The 21769-nt window shown below is 38.5% G+C and overlaps 1 protein-coding gene across 1 annotated transcript in view; it reads left to right on the forward strand.

Annotated features, from left to right (window-relative positions):
- Positions 1 to 534: 534 nt before the first annotated feature.
- Positions 535 to 21769, forward strand: part of LOC309683679 (interleukin-6 receptor subunit beta-like) — a gene marked incomplete at both ends in the record, with an annotated part of 28566 nt that continues 7331 nt past the window's right edge. The window contains 12 exons of the mRNA XM_082498003.1: positions 535 to 577; positions 772 to 822; positions 4777 to 4888; positions 7371 to 7537; positions 8628 to 8767; positions 11404 to 11545; positions 11705 to 11787; positions 14285 to 14495; positions 16134 to 16295; positions 17356 to 17478; positions 18072 to 18224; positions 19926 to 20069. Of these exons, the coding sequence (XP_082354129.1) occupies positions 535 to 577; positions 772 to 822; positions 4777 to 4888; positions 7371 to 7537; positions 8628 to 8767; positions 11404 to 11545; positions 11705 to 11787; positions 14285 to 14495; positions 16134 to 16295; positions 17356 to 17478; positions 18072 to 18224; positions 19926 to 20069 (1531 nt within the window). The remainder of the gene's footprint in view (positions 578 to 771; positions 823 to 4776; positions 4889 to 7370; positions 7538 to 8627; positions 8768 to 11403; positions 11546 to 11704; positions 11788 to 14284; positions 14496 to 16133; positions 16296 to 17355; positions 17479 to 18071; positions 18225 to 19925; positions 20070 to 21769) is intronic.

Below are 21769 nucleotides of genomic sequence, written 5' to 3' on the forward strand. Positions count from 1 at the left end.
TGGTACCAACAATGTAGACGCAGTGTCTTTGCAGTGGTGAAATTGGTTTGAATGGGGGAAGAAGTCAGAAAGTGAAGACAGGCATGGTCTTCTGCTGCTATTATTTCTACAGTATCCAAACATTTGTATTAGAGTAAGTCAAACACCTTGTCTTACTTTTTATTTATACCCATATCTCTAATTCACATTGGCATTTAGGCTAGCATTTTCAAAGGAGTTTGAAGTACCTATATAAGCTTAATTTGTTTTGCACTGCTGATATCTCAGACACTGTTAAGAATCTCACTGTGACTTCTTGCAAATACCAAGGGAGAAAGCTTCTGCTTTTCAGAAAGGTTGTTAAACTTTCATAAGAATAATTAAAAACTTAGAGCTCAAATGTCCCTCACATTGTCATTAATAAACCTGCTACTTGTGTTCAGCCAGTAGCAGCATAAGTAGTGGAATGAATAGGAAGTTTGAAGAGGAAGTGTGAAAAATAGTCTGAAGACAGTGTGATGTTGATGATAATCATTATGCTTCTTTACAGAAAAGATGAAGAACTCTCTGCTCGCAGCTATCTTTTTATTTGCAACCGGTGAGTTTTCATTTGCTGCATAACTTACCGCTGTTTATAAATAGTAAAAATTCTTAACATTACTCAAAGACAAAGTTGTACAACCAAAACCATGACTGAATTAAGTTATGTGGATAGGAGAAACAACAGTCAGTAACATCTTTGCTCATTTATTTTACAGTTGTCTCGTTAAACGATTCCTTTTTATTCCCCAGATTCCTGCAACTGTGTAAACCGGGATTTGCCATTTTGCCAGCAGCTGCCAGGTGGGTTAATACTTCTCAAGTAATACCCACTTAATGGCAAAGACAAACGATGTTGGTGAAGGAAACCCGCCAGCCAGAATGGTTTTGTTGGGAAGCACTGGTGCGCGGCTTTTTGGCGGGCAGTGGGGGGCGGGAGGGGCGGAGCCCGCGCCAGCAGCTGGCTCCGCCCCGCCCCCCCCTCCCCGCCCAGGCGCCCCCTGGCGGCCTCCGAGTGCCGAGCTGTGCATAAATCCTACCTGGTGGGGAGCCTCTGGACAAACTGCCGTGATTTCAACAGACAACAGGATCTATGATGTTTATGTGTGACAATTGCTGATGCTTTACATTTGAGTAATAAATTACCACTAATGGAAAGAAGGACCAGTCCAACGCATTTCAACAGGGGGTATTACACAGCAGCTGGTGGCCATCTGGTGTACTTCTAGGAAGAATTTCTCTACTGAAAGGGTCATCAGGCATTGGAATGCATTACCGAGGGCAGTAGTAGGGTCCCCGTCCCTGGTGGTATTTAAGGGTCATGTAGATATAGTGCTCAGGGACATGGTTTAGCGGTGGACTTGTCAGTGTTAGGTTAATGATTGGACTAGATGATCTGACAGGTCTTTTCCAATCTAGGACATTCTGTGATTCTGAATTTATCATAGGCAGAAATATTCTACTTGCTAAGAGTCACAGCAGAGAAGATGGGTTTTCAAGTACATGGTGGCACTGGATAAGGTGTCATCAGGACAACTATATTTTTCCTGAAATTAGCCAGGGGTAATTTTCTATTCCTTGCTATTAGTGAATCAGACTAAATTCTACCAAAGCATTACTGACAACAGCAGACATACACAAGAAAAAAACCCAAAACGTTCTACAGTGAAAAAATTAAGCTTTTTTTGTTTGGATGGTTTTGGGTTTTTTAAAAAAGAAACTGGATTGTGATGTCTTTAGAAAAGAGAAAATTTCTTTTTTTTCTTTGCATGGCTCTTAGAGCACAGTCATGATACAGTACTAGTACTATTCTAGGGCTGGAATGAATAATTGCTCTTTAAGGGGAAGCATTACAGTAAAACAAAAAAGCAATAGGATAAAATTGAATGTGCATGTGGACACTAATACCCACAAGTAGGACAAGTGAAAAAAAAAACAGTGTGTAACATTTGTTGTGTTCATTTGGAGAAAGTAATATAGAATTTCAGTATATTGGCAGCAGGGTGGTGCATCGGCGTGTTAGTTGAGCTAATACACTATTTCCACACATAAAAACTACTATTTTTTCTTTGTCTGTTCTAATACCACCATCTCATAGAGAAAATCAGAGGGTTTTTGTAATGCTGACAGCATGAGGAACAATACAACCCCCTGTTCTTCTACAAGCAGAGACAGGTCTGCAGCACTGTGGTCACCACTTGTATCTCAGTTAATAGAAATTTGGGGAAGAAATTAGCAGAAATTTAGTAGACGAGCGAAAGTATTTCCTTCTCATCACTCTCTCCAGAACTGTTATTTCAAATAGTTTCAGAAGCAGTATGTTACAAAGGTATTGACACGAAGAGTTACAGCAGTTCCAAAAAGGTTTTGTTTTCAGGTGTTTCTTTAAAATGACAGCAACAAAGAAACACCAAATGAATGAAAGGCTTCACTCAAAGTAAAAGAGGAGAAGAACATCAGAGCAGTTGCTGCTTTCCCCAGTCATTAGAGCACCATGTCCATGGATGAGGTGGCCAAGATTTAGTTTGGTAGTCAGGTTACAAAAGCAGGGAATTCAAAAATTATTCATATGGCTGTAGAAACAGGGAAGGCCTGATCTCCACCTACACGAAAGGAAGCTGCACACACCTAAAGTAATGCAGCATAACTTTATTAGAAAAGCACATTTCTTTTAGTAGGATAAAGGAAATGTCATAGGATGAGGGTATTAAAGTCTGAGCTATACTCATCTGACAGAGTTTTTGGTCCAAACCAACTTTTAATTAAATATACAGTTGTCATCTGAATAATGAAAAGAACACTGAGAATACTCTGTAATGCAGGTTGTAGGAAGAAATAGCTCTGAATGAGGAAGAGGAGAACTGATCTTTTACCGTAACCATCCCATAATACCAACTCCAGAGATACACATATTTACATATCAAATTGCAAAATATTTCTTAATTAAGATCAATAGGCCTATTAGCAACTTGTTAAACCTCATAGTTATAAAGAATATGTGACTACTTATCAGGAAAAAATAATTTTTATCACCTTAAGTATCCTGTACCTGTTGAGATCCTTATCTACTTTTCTGAACAGAAAAAAAAAGCCCTGGGTCTTTTTTGAGAAGTGTGGGTGGTACTTTGAGACATCATGGCTGATTCTTCTGAACTAATAGTTCAGACAGTAAGATACAAAGCAGAAGAAAAAGGAGAACAGTCATATTTTATCACTACCATTTCTGATAAGAGAAACACTGAAAACACTGAAATAAGCTTAACTGTTAGAGACTAAAAATTAGTTCCTTTAAGAATGTCATCAGTGTTTAATTTCCCTTTAGCTGAAAAATGTATATGTTCAGTTGCAAAAAAACCCTCATATTTTTCTTTCCAAAAATTAAGCACAAGTCATTTTATACATAAACTTATGCTCCTCCTGCTTTATAATGTGATCTTTATGAAGCTGGTAGTATAAGCGGCACATTATTCTGAACTCCATATAGGCATGACTGATGGTTTTGGAGTAATTCTAGAGTCTAGTCAATAGGTTCTACTGTTGATAATTAGCTCTACGCTGCAGTGTATAATGCTTTGCGAGAAACTCCACAGTAATTCTTGCCAATAGGAAATCACAGAAACAATACATTGGCCCTTGGTGTTACACACTGAAATGCAGACCCTCTCTCCTTTTTTTCCCAACTTAATTGCACAGCATTCATTTCTAAGATATTTCATAAGGGTGTGTGCGGTCAGTTCTGGCTTATACTTTAAAAAATATCTATAAATCTGTGTTTAACAGTCGAAAAGCTGCCCCAGGCAGAGCTGTTGCCAACTGCGGTTTACAATCCTGCGCGTGAACAGTGCCTCCCTCCCGTGCAAGGCAGATGCTGCTGGTTCTGCAGGGTTCTCAAGTCACAGCATCTCCCCCCAGGAAGGAGTTTGCTCCCCAGATCCAGAGTAACCCACCAGAAGCCAATGCATTGTACCGATTTCAGCAAAAAATGCCAGAAACACAGTGGAAAGACAGGCACTATCTGTCAGAATGGAACAGTGTGAAAACAGAACAGAGCTGGGGAAAAAAAAAACATCTAAGGTCTCTTAAGGGAGAGGTTCACAATAATTTTGTCATCTTGTTTAAGGAGATTACCTTGCAATATCTTTGCTCAAAGCAGAGGGTCAAAAGCTGGTAATGCTTCCTTGAATATACGTAATTTGATTCTGCACTTTTTGTGCTAAAGAATTAAATATTGTTTTCAGAAGTATAAAAGATATTTCATTCAGAATTGAAAATGAATAAATAAATAAATTTAAGCTTTAAATAACTGCAGAGGCAAACAGCAAGCAAGATGTCACTGCTTTAGGAGAGAAACACCCTTCAAAGGTGTAATGATACCAAAGCTGTAGGAAACACTGTAGCAAGCACTTCAGCGCTATGTTGTTGAATATATAACAGCTGGTAATGGCATCATAAAACATAGGAAGAACTATCCTTTTCTACCTTCATGTGGGAAAACTAGATTTTACCTGGAAACTTTAGGACCGGTAAGGTTTAATCTTTCTAAATGTCTCTGTCCCTTGTTCTGAACATTAGTGAACTACTTGCCTTGACAGTAAACGTGGCATAAAGACTCACACAGCTAGTTCTTATTTTATTGCACAAAAGGGTATATAGCCTGTTTTGTACTTGGTTTTGCTTCTCATAGTCACCTCGCACCTGTTAACGGTAAACAGTTGCCTGTGATGGGTCTTTTCCATTCCACATGTTTCCATCTTGCAGACTGGGACAATGAATTGGTATGCTACAAAGAATTAAGCGAGGATCTAACTTGTACCTGGCTGCCAGTACCCGGCGCTCTGAATAGGATTAATTATACCGTATTCTTAAAATGGTAAGTCTAAAAGTAATTTCAGAAAGTGAAAAGCGGCCATTGCTGTTCAGCATGATTCCTACCTGCCAGAGTTTTGCTCCAACGTATTTCATCATATTGTAGGTTGTTACAAAATACTGGTCAAAATCTTTCCTCACATCTCATCAATTTCTATTGCTTTGGTAAGAGTCATTATACACCTTTCCACTATTTCAAACACTATTGATAAAGATCATCTTAATCAATTACTTTTATTTGCATCTATTGACTTGTGTTGAATATTCAACACTAATGCATTCAAAGTAAAAGAAACAAACAAACAACAAAAAACCTGGTTTTTATTATACAATGTATGTTATGTTATACCATGTATCCAAGGCGATGTCAGATGTGGCACATAAGAAAAATAGATTTTTAAGTATTTTCTTGCAACTCTGAATTATCTGAGTACTGGTTTAGTAGAGGCAATGAACTTGTAGGGTTAATCTTAAACTGGTTGCCTTAAAATATGGATATCTTCAGTTGCACCTTTTTTGAGAAAGCTGAAACCAAGAAGCCAGGTAAAATGTAGATAGGCAGGTTAAAGCAACATCTGCCCATTGTTTGGTTAAGAAAAAAAAAATTAAGCAGGTTTCTGTCTCAGTACCTGCATTACAAAAATGGATTTTCCTCATTTTATATCTATACATTTGGGATCTCCCATAAGATTAACGGTATGTTTAGAAAGAGAGAAGTGAGATCAGAAGACATGATCTTTGCCGTGAGATGATATCATGGGATACACAGGGTACAACGCTATGCCGTTGGCAAATTCTGATACTCGTTGCTGATTATTCTGCCACATAACCCACTACTCTGCATTGAAAAAGAGCTGTGGTCAGGAGCATCCTCTAAAGCTAAGGACACGTCACTACACTGGGAAATTCCCCGGGATGATCTGCACACTGCAGAGGAGCAAAGCAACCACCTCAGAGCTGAGGTTACTGGCCCCGTTTTCCCACTGGAGGCAGCAGCAGATGCCGACTTGCCATGAGCTCCAAACCCCACAGCATTTGCTGTGTTGCCTCTTGGGTCTTCCAGGACCCCCACTTTCTTGGAAGGGGAGAAGCACCTGTGAAACGGCTCTGCTTCTGTAGAGACGCTATCAGCTGAAGGATTTATAAGCTAGTTGCTCTTAGAATCCTCAGCCAAAATCAGGTGGCTGTTCCTAGGCTACAGGGTTGATGTTATGAACAGAGAAGGCAGAAAAAAAGAGTGAAAGAGGAGGTACATGGGGAAGGAGGGAGGCAATTGCCTCACAGAGGTGTTGATTTTCCCAAGCCAGGGCCAAGACTTGAACCTCAGGCTCCTAGGCTTCAACCCAGTGGTCTTAAAGAAAAACTTCCCTTCTCATTTTTTATTGGGTTAAAAGGAAAACCAAAAATGTTTGAAAGGTGTTTTTGCTTGCCTAGAAGGGGACATCATCCCTTTCTGCGATTAATGTCAGTTTGACATTGAAATTATTCCTTACACTTGCTCTTTATGATTTAGTTGTCAGGAAGAAAAGGATTAAAGAAAAACACTCCTACAGAGAAGTTCCAACCAAGCATTCGAAATCATGCTTTGAAATATTAATGGCTGATTCACAACTAGTCTGAAGCAGAAGACAGGGGAACCTTCAAGTGGTTTTGTTCAGTTATTAAATATTGTATCATGATCAGCACATTTAATACTTGAAATATGTAGGTAGGCAATTAGTATGCCAGCCCATTTCTTTAAGAACATTGAACTGGCACAGGTTTAACCTTGAAAAAAATCTGTCCTGTAAATTAGAGTAAATTAGAGAGCTAGGTAAAAAAAGCCTAGGCAGAACAGGAACAGCCTCCTATATAATGCCTAAACCTCTTGGACTTTCTGTGCTGTGTGCATTAAGTATACCAGGAGAAATCTACAGGGCTGAGGACTGAGGTGGCATTTAAACATCTCGGTCAAACTCTGGTGCTTTGCAGGAACAAAAGTGAGAAGACAGACATGTAACTCGTAAGAGGTTTTTCATACTTTTGTCGTAATTTAGATTCAGGTAACTGAGAAGATATGCTGTTTAAAAGGAATCCAAAAGGTGCCTCTATGGTAGTTGGTGAGTAGACTTTGTGAAGTAGTTTCTAACCTAAATTTATAACTTCTAAATGCTCTTTATATCTCTCTGTAAGTATGAAAGAAGGCTATATGGATTTTGTCTTGTATCATGCTGTGCCTTCCAAGTTTAAGGAACTTAACAGTTCTCCACCACACAACAAGGGTTCTCACGTTAATTTAATGCTAGAGTTACCACCGTGGTGGAATTACACATGTTGTTTCAAGCTGCTCAGGCCTCACCTTCAAGATTTCAAGATGCTGAATTTTGTGTATAGGTACCTGAAAAACTGTCAACTGCTATAATAATGCTTTCTGGGGCAGGAGAAAGAAAGAGTCACTATAATCCAATAAAATGTTTGTTTTTCATTCTGCTTCCTTTGCTCCAAAGGGAGAGAATACCAAAACTTTTTCAACGAAACACATCATCATCTTCCATCACGATACAACGAAAATATCTCTACATGAATCGATCTGCATCTATTTGGATAGCAGTGAATTATGCCCATGGCAGCTGCGTGAAAGGAAAGAACATCTCAGTCAGACCGGGCAAAGCAGGTACAGTGTCTTCGCGAGTTGTGTTACTGCAGTCCCCAGCTGAAACAGTGGTAGCATTTTCTTAAAGATTATTTCCTAAATTGTAACTCCCAACTTGTTATTTTTACTGATTCAGAGAGCTAAGCCAAACTGCAGTTTGGCTTTCTTGGATGAAATCTTTACTGAAATCAATAGCAGAAGTCTATCAGCTTTTGTAGGAGGAGAGTTTTACTTTCATGCTTTTGCTAAACTATGAAATAGCCCTATTCAGAAAAATATACAGGGATATTTGCGGACAGTACTTAACCAGCTTCCTGCACTCTCTTTGATGGCTTTCTGAACTTCTTTATTGGTTTACAAAGAGCAGGCTGACTCAGTACCGTGCACTTAAGGAATCCTTGTTATAGCCCATTAGCATTTTGAGAAAGCTTTTTGAAGTTCAAGTCTTTTCAAAGGCCACTTACCCATTACACAGTGCTGCAGGGGAGATATAAAACAAGAGGTCCTGTTAACTATGTCCTTTAGATGTTTATTTAAGATTCCCTACAATATCTGATCACTGAGATAACTTTAAGAGCTTCCCAAAACATCACCTTCTCAAAGTAATCATGGTCCTAGAAAATACAGTGCTTCTCACTGCTGAGGGGTACTACCAGTACAACTCAAATTACCACTATGACTTCCGCTGGAGTCTTTTGGCCACCTTGTGTTTATTGGGAGAAAAGACAAAAACATATTTGCACTTACAGCTGCTGAAATTGGAGGATGTTCTGGAAATTTTTTGTACAATTCACAATTATAGGTACTCTTCACATTTTGATTTTGCCTTTCAGCCTCACTCAGAATAGCACCTGCTTAGACAAAGGGGTCTTCCTGAAATCAGTAGAAGCATTCACAAGAGAAAGGCAAGAGGAACGACCCTATTTTGTTGTCACCATAAAGATTTAGTAATTATTGATTTCCAGTCTTTTTGAAGTCCTTCAGCATTCAGTATTCTGTACCAAGTCTTTCAATTTTTATAAACCACACCTGACAGACATAATTACCAAAAAATTACCAAAGCTTTCCTGCTTCTCTTGCATTGATAACAGCTGCATGTTCCCCATTTTAGGGAAGTGCTTGACACCATCTAACATAAATGCTCATCAGATCACAAACCAATTGATAATAAAGTGGGACCTGCCTGTAACTCCTACACTATATGAGCTGAGATACAGAGAGGCACTCACAGAATCCACTCAGTGGACACTGGTAAGTACTTCCAGATGACAGTCACTTGAGAATGTGACGAGACTTACTATCAGCTCAGCAGTACACAGCACACATGATGCTACCACATCAACAGGGTGCTACTGGAGAGCGCGCATGACATGGATAGCAAGGAGGAACAGCAGGCAGACAATTTGTAGGCAAATCTCCCAGAGGTCTCTTAGTCTTGTTCTAACAGATCCGAAGCTGTTTGGGAAAGAAAGATTAATTGTTTTATGCAGAAAAATAACAAAGAGCATGTCAGCTGGTTCTTTAATCCATCAATGGGACACTACAACCATCAGCAACGCAAAAGCTGAAGAGGATATCAGAAGTGTCATGCCAACTCAAATCCTGATTACAGTTTAAGTGATGGGCAATATTACTTGTTCTGCTAGTATCATTAAATTTTCAAACTGATCAGAGATCAAGTTGCTGTGATTTCTAAGGTAACAAGTCATACCTTACACACTTTTGTTTTGCATCAGTTTTCCATATTTCCTTCTTTGACAAGAAGGGAAATAATTTCTCTGTGATACAAGATCAATTCTAGATGCATTTTAGGAAGTGCAACAGTGAGACTACGGTGCAGCAAGAGGGCAGTACCAGAGATGGAAAAAACAGTCATAATTTCAGTAAGATCTGCATGCAGCAGCGGCTGCTCATCCTGCCCCTTGCCATCCAGCATAGCATGCAAAGGCTTCACCAGCAGGCATGCACATGTGCATGATTTGTATCACAGAGTCCCTGAAATTGCCTGTTTTTCAAGCTCTGTTATCTATGGTTGGATGAAGAATAAGTGTTTATCAGGTAGAACAGAATACCAAGAAGAAAACTGTCTAGAAAGTAACTGTTCCTATTTCTTGGGCATCTCTGCTCTCCTAGGAGCCTCCTAGCTTCTTTTGTACCACTACAAAATGTTCTCCCATGTTCTTCCTTGTGTATCAGAAAACCTATGATATTTTTTCCATTTCTCTCGTAGCTGGCTGCCACTTTATTTAGCCACTTCAGCAGGAGTATGATGAAAGGCCCATGTAAGAAAGGCTTCGTGTTGGTACAAAGAATGTGCAAGTCTTGGAAGGGTCCCCTTGTTCATTGACATACAAGTCCTAGATCATTCTAGGACAGCCAGATACCCAAGCATACTCCACTTGGTAGTGCAATAGATAGATAACCATGTGCAGACAGTCTGGTATGCAGCATGGGGAAGAACATAGCGTGAAGAGCAATAAAAATGCATGTCCTGCAGGATTCTGAAGACAGGGGAGATGATAGGAGATTCAAGTTAGTAATGTGTAGGACTCATAGAGATGGCCAAACTGGGTGAGGAGAATGACTGAGTACTGAGAGACTATGGGTCATGAATATTGATTGCCTCCCATGTCCCAGCTGATCCTGTGAACTTAAGCTGTAAACTCTTCATAACCACATGAATGTAGGCTGCATTTGCAGATGGGACTGGAGGGAAAGGGTGATTGCGGGCATACAAGCACAAAAGATATATAAAGCTAGATGAAAAATAGTGTTTACTGGGAGCAGGATTAATGTACTAGTAATATATTTTAACAGTTGGGTCTTAAATCCATTTCAATTCCTTCTTATTCTGTAGGACATTCAGAGTCTTTCAGCAACATTATGCGCTGTGGGATTTTTTTGAGACCAAGCTAGTTTTATTAGCAAAAGTATATGAAGTCAGCTAATTAACTTTAATAATAATAAAAAAAGCAGCATTGTAGAAAATCAAAGAGAAGAGCTGGCCACCTAATAGTGGGGGGTTTGGGTGGGGTTTTGTTGGTTTTGGGTTGGGTTGGTTTTATATATATATATATGTATGTATAATTAAGACAAGAAAATTTCACAGCAGACAAGTACTCAAACAAATACTTCAACCTGCACTAACACTTCTACCAAAAACATCATGACACCTAGAAATGAACAGACCAAAGCTCCATTTAATGCAGGATACTGTGCTCCAATAGTGGCCACTGATGGACGTCTGGGGAAGAGCGTAAAATAGTTCAAGCATACAGCAAGAGATTTCTATCATGTGTTCTCTGACAGTTTTTAGCTCAGGGATTTCCCTAGACACAGGTGGTGCCTTTGTTTCAAGACAATCTCCATTCCCTGTACAGTCACTGGAGCTCCAGTGCCATCATCAGCTGCAGATGCACATTGCTTCTGTGATGCTATGGCACAGGCAGTCACACCTTCAGTCCAGCCACACTCCTTACCACATCAGTCATGTAGATCTATTTAGACAAACTGTAACATCTGAGAACAAGGAGATTTATTTTTATAATATTTAATTTGACCTTGATATTTTGTTCTTCAGAATGCCAACAAAGCTCAGAGTTAAGTGATTATTTTTCAGTATATATATAATTTCATATTGATTTTAAAAGCAATATTTAGACCTAAACTGTTGCTACATGTTCCTACTGAACAGAATGGGTTCATGAAAGAGGATATTACCTTGAAAGAATGAAAAGATGTTGGCTAAAATGTGTGGTAATTCCTCTTTGATGATAGGAACCCCTACTTTCAGCTGCAGTCAGAAGACTGGTCCTTGGCTGAGAAAACAGTTAATAAAAGATTATGTTTCATTGCTGCCACATAAATTAAACATCATTTGTTTTTAGGTGCCTGTAGAAAGCAATGCTGTCAATGTCACCATTTTGAATTTAAATGCTATGTCTTCATACATCGTTCAGCTCAGATGCATAGCCAAGGATGATCTCCACTGTGTTTGTGTTTGGAGTAAAGAGATTTTGGTCCCTCACAGTAAGTGAAATGTAGTTTTGTCCTCCTGGGAATAAACATGAATGTAAAAGCCTTTCCAAATCTTGTATCATAATAAATAGCATTGTCATATACTGTCGAAAACGTGAAGATCAAACTGATTCATATGACCACGTCTCCATCTTTTTCCACATTTACCAGAACTCATGAACAAGCCAAGAATATCATATAATGAAACTACAGAAATGTCTCCAGGCAGAAGAAGTGTTCTTCTGAAGTGGGAGGTAATGTTCACTTTGAGTCTGGATACCTTCTGTTATGTTCATGCTATTAATTTTTTACTTTATAGGAAAAAGTAGACTTTCTCATTGTTTTGAGACTACACTGTATAAACAAAAGGCATTGAATATTCTACTCTTGCTTCAGGGTTCACTGCATGTGTATGGTGGTGTTTTAGGTGCTAGAAACTAGCAAGGAAAACTACACCAATTTATAAACTTGAAGAATTACTAAAACAGCAATCTCTGGGCTCAAAATCATTGGTTAGAAAGAAGATTCTTTCCAGCTTTCATTAAAAATTGGCATGCCCCAAGTTTGTCTTTTAGAATTAAACTTTCCTTGAAAGAGACTAAAACCTTTTAGAAAAGTTTGGTAAATCTACTAACTTACTAATTCAGAAGTGCAAATACATTATAGCCAGGATGTAAAAAGAGCCTCTGGCTAACAAGAACAGCATTTAGCTGCATACTTCCCATAGTGACATTTAAAGTTCAAACCTACGCAGAAGAGACATCCCCTCTTCTGCAGCAGGAGTCATTATCAGCTGACCAACTACAGCAGATCAGTTTTACCAGTCAAAGTTCTCTTGGTAAGAAATGGATGACTGACAGTCTTGAATGTATAGTCAAAGTTCCCACAGGCAATTTCAATTACTAAGGCATTGCTAGAGGTGTTTGCGTGGAAACGAATTAATTCTGTTTACATTCTGAGAGAAAGGACATTGGCAAACTCCAAGTTTGCCATAGGGGATATCTCTGTCAGAAAGGAGAGTCCAGCGGGGTTTTGAAATATCAGAAGATGTGGAAAGTTTTGGAATTGTCCCTTGCATTTTTGTTAAGGGAAAGAAAAGACAGCAGAGGAAACGGACACCTCATCTCCTGATAAGGAGGAGAGATCCCCTTTTTCCCTTATCTCCTGAAAAGGCAAAGCCGCACGGTAAATGTCTCATTTGGTGATAAAGCAATAGACTGTACATGCTAATTTAAAAATTAAGCTAAGAGAAGAAATTATTCTCCATCTAAATGCTTTAGTTAAAAAAAAAGAGTGATATTAAAAATAGTAACAGGGCTAGGACCTTCATTCAGGGTAACACACTAGTCTATTATATGAAACAAGGTTCAAGTCCAGATGGATTCAACAAATATCGAAGGGACAGGGGAAGGAGTGCACTCAATAATCAGCATGTTAAATGTAGCGAAAACAAAGCCAAACTCTTGGGCTCTGCTGCCATACTTGTTTAAGCCAATTTGAAACAAAGAAAACAGCTTAAAGATGTTAGAGGCTAGCCATAGCTCCTCTGCTTTTGCTAACACTCAGTGAGTAACCTCTATGAAGTTTGGGTCAACAGGCACAAGATAGCTGGCTTCAGCTCTAAGCACCCAAACAGGCAACACATCTTGTTTTCATGACTGCAAATAACACAGGACATCCTGTAGGACAGTATAAGATAGAGCAGTGCTAGCTTCCACCAGTCTCATTTTGCTAAGCTAAGAAAACTGAATTTTACCAGCACAATAGACCTCATATTTCACATATCCTAGGAATTATTTCTCCTACACAGAAACCTTTTCCAGTTTCAAAGCCTGGTGAGAGAACCATAATGCTATTCCCCAGCAGCTTTATCAAGGCTTCAAATAATGGCACCAATTCTTCTCTTCCCATCCTGGGAAAAACATCTGTTCCCATTTTAAGAGCTTCCAGCTTTACCAGAAATTCCTCTTAACACATGTGTCTCTGCCTTTTAAATTAATGAATGTCATCCTGTCTATGTTACTCCAAAAGTATCCAATTATTTCATTAAAAGAACCCAATCTCCCCATTTTGTGGTATCTTCACACTATTAATTGTGTGCCAAGAAATAACAGACAAGCCTGATATCAGAAGTAATCCTCATAGAATTCAGAGGACTTTGTGTATTGAGTTCAGTTTCCATCTAGATTGCAATAATTTCCATTTCTGTGCACTTATTTTCCAATCTATCATGAAGATTAGTACAGTAAAATAACGAGTGAACCATCACTACCGAAAAATTTGTATCAAAAGATATATAACATGCTCCAACGTTGTAGTATAATTATTAGCATTTATCCTCAAAGAGAGCAAATGCCTAACAAAGCCTAGTAGATGAAGATTCCCAGAGGCATAAATTGCAATTAAACACCTCTCATTAACTTTCAAGCTTCTAATTATGAGGGGTATGTTCCAGTGAAATGTAGAGAACGTTACAGCTGCTTCACTGCTGTTATTACTAATTGGATACACATAACTAAGATCCCAATTAAGCAAAACACTTAATCCTGTGCTTAAATCCTCTCAATTTAAGCATGCTTTTAATTTTAAGGAAATGCTTTACTTCATTGATTCCTAATAACCTGATTAAAACAGTATGATTTTATCCCCATCATTAAAGGTGACATTTTGTTTATACAATTTAATTCCTCTTGCTGTTCGGCACAGGACATAATAACATTTATAGAATAATAATCTTTTTCCTCTTACTAGGTAGCACGAAGTGAGAACATCCTCGGATATTCCGTTAAGGTGGAAAGAATGCCCAACAGTTGCAGGGATCCACCAAATCCAATCTTTCTAAAGGACAGAAAGGTTCTTCTAAATCTCTCCATGGCTTATTATAGAGTTAATATTTCTGCCTATAACAAAGCAGGAGAATCTCCACAAGCCATCTACGTTGTCCCAGACTTCTCTGCAACAGGTACTTACCTTATCATTCATTCATGAGAGCAGCAGTGAAGTTTTATGAGCAATCTCTAGGCTACCTTTTGACAGTCTTTGGGATAGGGTTAAGCATTCTCTTGAATATTAGGCTGATATTTTTGCATAGTGAGAGTCAGTATTGTTTCTTAAGAAATGTTTTTAATAGAAGTTAACTCACAGACTAAGCAATTTAGCATTCTGTTTAGCACTTCTTGTTTTCTTAAGCTAGAGAAATAACTATGTGCTAGATCTACCTGTCAAAAGGGCTTATGGAGTTTACTTAAAGTTAAATAGATGCCAGCAGTTTAAGCAAAGTTTGCAGAATTATGTGCAAATCTAAGGTTTTTGAGCTAAGCAATTATTAAGAGACCTGCTACTGTCCTTTATTTCAGTATTACCCCTACCGGCAGATGGGAGGAGGAATAGGTAGGATGTACATGTACTTCTTCCGATGAAGATGTAAGCTTTTGTGATGCTAAATATGCAGTTTTTTTCATTTAAAGAATAAAACTATTTAACAAATTTTTTATTATAATATAAGCAAGTTTCATTTGTTATAATCTTGAAGTATAGGTATTGCAATGTAAGAAACACCTCTCTTTCAAAGTAAGATTTTTTTTTAAATTAAGCTATAACATGCACCAGTAAACAAGTATGCAAGTACCATTGTAGATCTCCAGACAGCTGCAACTATTTGGTTTTCCAGGATTTTTCTTTCTCTTTGCCCTGCAAAGATTTAATAGTTTGGTTTTGCCCTTACATTTGACTGCTTTAGCTCTCTTCTGATGAAATATATACTGCCACCTCAAGCCATCTTTTGACTGACAGCTACTTGTTTACTGGACCTCTCAGCCTGCTCTTTATGGGTGTCTCCAGACACCTGTTTCAGATATGGTTGTACAGGTGCAGGTTCTGTGTATCTGTCATGAAATACTGGGAATTTACTTGCACAAAGTGTGTTCTCAAGATAAATTCCTTCTTAGCATGCACAACTTTTCCTTAGCTGGTACAGCTATTTTCTTTAATTTGACTTTATTATATTGGTTTTCAGACAGGAAATGAAATTTTTTTCTGTCTGCCACAAGATCCATTTCTTACACCAGAATGGCAGGTTGCTTTTCGCCCCTCTTAGTTTCAGTCAGAAGGTCTCTCCTAGTTTGATAATCTGTCTTTAAAAATGTAAAAATGTTTAAGATCCTTGCAGAAAAGGCAAAGTATATGAAATATGAAATTATATAGCTGTAATGTGTAATTAGCCCCTTCTCCTCCTCACCCAGGTAAGCACTATCTCACAGTTGCTCTCTGTATAGCAGTTAATAGCGGCTCACAGGAGGTTATTTAGCAACATCAGGCTTCCTCTCCCTGAGGCTTGGAAGAGCCGTTTCCCCTTTTCCGATTGTGGGAAATTAAAGGTCATGAACAGCAATTAACACTGGAGCTCCCAGAGACCATTGCAAAGTACTAGATGCTAAGTTTCCTTTATTGACACACTATTGTAAACCTTACTATATACTATCTCCTGCAATGATAGCTACTTAATGAATAATCTTCAAAAAAGAGGAGGAGAGAAAGCAAGCAAGAGCAGAGAAAATTGCCTTCCTGTTTATCGATCTCTAATGGTATGTTTTTTTCACAGACTTGCCTGGCCAAATCCATGTCAAAAACCAAGGAACTAATGCAGTTGTCACCTGGACTCCAGAATACAATCCAAAATGTTTTGTGGTTGACTGGGGCACTGGTAAAGAGGACATGCGCATGAAAATAGTAACTGTTACAGCTACTGGAAATTTCACGCTAGGTAACAGCAATCAGCGCATCTACTTATGGAGGCACCATTTCATTTATTGGTTATTTTTGGTTGGGGGTGGTAAGATTTTCATCCTGTTTTTAATAGCAAACTGAAGATCCAGACTAGTGCAACTCTTGTCTTTGTCCAGCCCTGAGACATCAACTCATTTTTAGCAACACCGAGGCAGATAAAAAGCAGAGTTCTCAGTAGGATTCTTCTGGTCATAGTTGGGCAAGAAATGCAGCTAAGCTGCTGTTGCTGATATGATGTCTCTCCTTACCCACATTCCAGGTAGACCTATACACTACTGAGTTTAAAAAAAAAAGTTTCCCTTATCCCTAGGTAACCTTAACTTTAAATATAAACTGCTCTGCTAGAGCCTCCCTTAGAGGACTTTTTTCATCCCAATGAATGTCCTGGCCAAAGCCTATGTGCTCAACTCCAGTATTCCGCTTACGAAGCTAGGTCTGATAAGATGCAGACAGGGATCACTTTACAGGACAGTAATGGAAAATCTTGATTGAAATAATTTAGGTGACTCTTGCAAAGGCCATTCGGAACTGGCTTCTATGTACAGCAGAGAACATTCAGCTTCAGAGTTCTACAAATGAATGCACTGTTTTCATTGGTCCTTCAGCTACATCTGCACTGCCACTTCATGTCTAGTTGTTTTGCTTGTTTTTAAATATGCTAACTGAGGGGGAAATATCTGTCCTTGAACTAAGATATCTACAGCCATTTTAGTTTCCTACTAGTTTCTCCTTTAGTTTCTCCTTCAGCAGCTCAATCCTTCCAGAGGGAGACTATAAGCAGATCTGGCATTTTTTAAAAGCAAATCCGTGTTATGTCTTGTTCTGTTTATGAGATAGTTTATATTAAGCATCCAGAGACAGTGAAGAAGGATGCACATATTTTGTACTCAGTGTAAAGCACTGCAAACTTTTACTAATGCTTTTGAGTCTCAGAAAGTAAGAACTATACAGAAAAGCTATAAAGTTATTGTGTCTCCTCCCCTTCTTTATCATTTATAACATTTATAAACCCTGATGTACCTTTATTTGTTTTCCAGACAATTTTCAGCCATATAAGCTGTACAAAATAATGGTACATGGATCTGACGTGTGTCAGTGTGAAAGTTTCACAAGACACGAAAAGACTTTTGGAGTGACCCACTTTTACTCAGTTGAAGGAGGTATTCCTCCCCTTTGTATAACCTCATCACTTTTATTTCTTCTCAGTCCCTATCTGCAGCAATAAAAGAAATCCCCCACAAAGTTTCTTTTCCAGGTGACTTAATAGCGTTCTCCAGTTAGCATTGCCTTTCGTCCTAGCAGTTTTGCACTGACAGTGAACGACCTGAATGTTGTTCCTTACTGACAGGTCCACAGAAATATTATTACTACACGTGACGTGACCAAAATAGCAGAAAGAGGGTCTCAGAGTTACTACTCTGTGTAGCTCAAATTTAACTGTGGCCAAAGTCAGATTTTCCAATCCCAATTCAGTAGTGTCTTGTATTGCAAGTTGAAATTAGTATGGCTGTCGCTATTGGAGTAAAAGTGTTTGCAATGAGACAGTCACAACCTACTTCTACCTACTTTGGTACTGCTTAAAATGAAGGGTTCTTTACTCTATGGGATTTCTCCTTTCTCTTTCACTCTTTGTCTTATATTTATGACAACTGGAATTAGGAAATAAGCTCTCTAGGAAGCAGCTAGGTTTCAGTCTTGTATGTCTATTGCACAAGCATTGTTGCAGAACTTAAATTATTTTCTGATTTTAAAGTTCCTAGGACAGGCCCTGCTAATGTGACAATTCTGAATATCACAAAGCATTCTGCAATTGTGAAGTGGACCAAAATAGCTGCCGAAGACTGTTTGGGCTTTCTCCAGGGATACAGGATCAGCTACACAGATTCATCAGGGAAAAAGTCTCTGGGTAAGTCACCATTACTCAGAAAAAAGCAGCAGCTCAGAGCCATGACAGAAAAGCTTCACACAGATCATTAAGTACTGTTGCAGCACACTACTGAGTTACTTAGATTTCTGTGGAAATTGAGACCGCTCAAAGGTCAGGTCCTGGTTAGAGTATTAATGCTCTAGATGGTCCTACAAATACCTAGAATTTTTTAGATATCATATGAAATTAAATATTAGTAAGAAAATATTTCCTTAAAGCTTACAGTTCTAAGACTACTGCAGAATTCTCTAGTAGCACTGAAAGGAAGATGTATGCTCTCAGTGTTTCTGAGGAATTAAGATTTCAGCCACAATACTTTTACGTTTCATTGCAACTCAGCCAAGCTTGACTCTGAGCCTTTCTATGGGACTTAAGAAATTATATATTTCTTTTTTGAACTCAATTAGCAGGGAATGCAGTTTGTATTTCTTACCTGTTTTCAAATGCACTAATATTGATTTAATTTTTAGAAACATTTTCTTAAATTGATAGCTTTTGTGTTTAACTACAACAGATGAAACTTCAACACATTGAAATAAATGAATAGTCGTGAGCTCAAACCGCTTGAGTTTTCAAAAAAAAGAATCCCCATACTTCTTATGATAAACATTTTTCTTCTGATCTGCAGTGGAAAGTGTCCTTGCCATAAATAATAATACATTAACTTTGCACATACAGACTTTCAAATAAAGTTAAAGACATGCTATGGAAGACAAATAGCACCTAAGACCTGACAAAAGAGAACAGCAAAAGTTCTGTAATTCATGTTGGCCTATACCTTTACAGGACTGTAAAAACTAACAAAAGCTTCAAGTACACAGTGTTAGCAGCAGGTTTGTCACTGTCTTCAGGGGACTCTATTGCACCCCCAAATAACTATCAGAAAGCGCAAGAGGAAACAGAAAGGAAGTGTTCAGGGCTGAACTTAATTTTTATTTTTTTTTCTTCTGCCCTAATCGGTCAATGTGACAGTGACACGACACACAATTGCCACGTTTTCCAGGCAGGAAAAGTAATTTTATTGGGGAACCTGGGGGAAGGAAGCCTATAGGCTACAGCACCATTGCCACTCCTATGAAGACCTTAAATTTGCAGTGGCAGACTTGAAAAATAATTTCTGCCCTGTTAAAAGCATACTGCAGCATCATTGCTTGCATTATTCTTGCTGGGGAAAAGTCACTGCACCATCAGAAAAGAAAGGTTGAGCTGAAAGCCCTACAAAGTAGGTGAAGCAGAATACACAACCCTTTCGCTGTATTCAATAATGAGTAACAGCACTGGTATTAATTGAGGTGAATAACTACCGACTACTGTAGTGAGAGTAAATTATGTGATAGGGTCTAGTCCTTAATGTCAACTGTCACAGCTAACATGAAAACCACTGTTCAGCAAGGTAGGTGTTTTTTTCCTGTGATGCAGTATACACAGCCTTCTGCACTCACCACCTAAACACCCTCGGTGTGATAAAAGCTCATGCTTTTTACCCCTGGATTTAAAATGTACAAAAGTATTTTGGAGAAATCTTGTACCTATCCAAAGAGCATCTGCACTGTGTTACTTCCTCCAGGTGTGGATTAGGGCGCAGAAAATCTGCTTTTTCCGCAGTCACCTACACTGATATAGGCTCAGCCGTCAGAGTTTGTCTAATAGTCTCCTTCCCCACCCACTCATGTGTTTCAGCTGTTACTCTCAATTCTTCTATCACAAGTTACCATCTTAACAGACTGAAGGAAAAAACCATCTACCGTGTGCAGATTTCAGGATTCACTAATGCTGGAGAAGGACCTCCAACTGTTTCACAACCTTTCAGCACTCCAAAATACGGTACTGTAGAAGTTCCATGCGTCTGTGTTACCCAGCATCAATCTTTGCTGTATGCACTCTATATGGCACCATTCTTTACCATTTCCTGCTTTTCAAGGGATGACAAGATGCTCACAGACAAGATTAGTTATTCAATCCTTAGTTACTGACAGGAAACACACAAAATTTTTCCTTTGTTAGAGGTAAACTATACACCACAAAACAACTCTACCTGTATCTCATTACCCAACATGCAGGGAAGACTTAGCTAGGGTTCCTCATCCCTGAAACATTTTCTGGCCTTTTTATGCACATTCCTTTATTTATTGCCAATTTCTGTCACACTGTCATGGATTTCAGCAGTTTAAATATTCTGCCTATGACTAGTTAAGTTCAGCAGTCTTTGCTCTTGGCAAAATCCTGAGCAATCATGTAAAACCGGTTTCTAGTTAAGACTTCTCAGCCATTAACTGGAAAAAAAAAAAAAAGTCTCTTTCAGTTGTTCCTATTGTGGACGACCGCTAATAAAAGTATCTTTTGTCTTCTAATAACTTAAGTACATTTTAAGTAACAGATCCTATAGTTGTCTGGCAGAAGTTTGCTTTTTTCAACAGTGCCCGGGTAGGCTAAGAAGACCAATACAGTTACATTAATAGAGTCTCATATATTGTAATCATATAGGGTTGGCAAAACATGGTTTCTCAAACATTTTTAATGCCTTATCAGTTAAACCAAATCTAACACAGTGTAGACCCTTTTTTGGTTTAACCACAGCTTTACTCAACTGAAGCTTTCTAAATAATAATAATAAAAAAAATAAAAAGAACAGACCAGGCTAAGACAGTATCAGCCACAGGAAAAGTAACCTGTGAAATTCAGAGGTGAAAGTAGGTTAGAGGCTTCTCCTCACTACAGCTTTTTTGTATTAAGTGAAGGAAGTATAAACACAAGCAACTGAATAGTCAAAAGTATGGAGCAGAAAGAAAAAGGAAAGAAATTTAAAGTCTTCCTGGAAATTAACAGTGTTTCTGCCCCACAGCCCCTCCCCTCTACTGAGATCCTTTCTCCTGTCAATGCAAGAAATTAAAGTGTCTCCACTGGAGCCTTTCTGCAGGACTTTGTTCCATGCATCCTATTGAACATATATTTGGATAGGATACAATTTTTCAGGAAAATAACGAAAATGCAGAGTTAATTCAATGCAACATTTTATAAATCCCAGTAAAGATATTGAATTTGAACATTCTATTTGCTATTTCCCCCCTCCCCAACATTTCATAGGTTACCTAACCCCTTAGAAGAACCTCAGGGTTTTTTTGTCATAAAAGTATTTTTCAGCAACAAAGCAATTTACAGCTTCTGAGATACCTTTTAAGCAACATTATGTAGCTGTTTGATTTTTTAAAAAAAGAGATATTTGTTTGTGGATGGGTAGAGAAAGAAGAAGCAAGCGGCCTTTTTGCAATTATGGTTTCTCAGTATCAGCAACACAATCATGTACTGACCACACTTTCCTGGTGCTATTTTGAAACTTTTGATTCAGCTGCCTTTAAAGAACACCTCAGCCACAACCCACTCTTCACCTCACAGGCTGCTTTGGTTCCTGTGTTAGCAGCACTGCTCTCACTGCCTGAGCACTTTATCAACCTTCATTAACCTTTCAAGCACTTTATCTCCTTTGGGGTGGTGGTGAGAAGTATATTGAGCAGGTATTAACATAG

Source organism: Vanellus vanellus (assembly GCF_965231255.1).
Source record: "Vanellus vanellus genome assembly, chromosome: Z".
Classification (NCBI taxonomy): Eukaryota; Metazoa; Chordata; class Aves; order Charadriiformes; family Charadriidae; genus Vanellus; species Vanellus vanellus.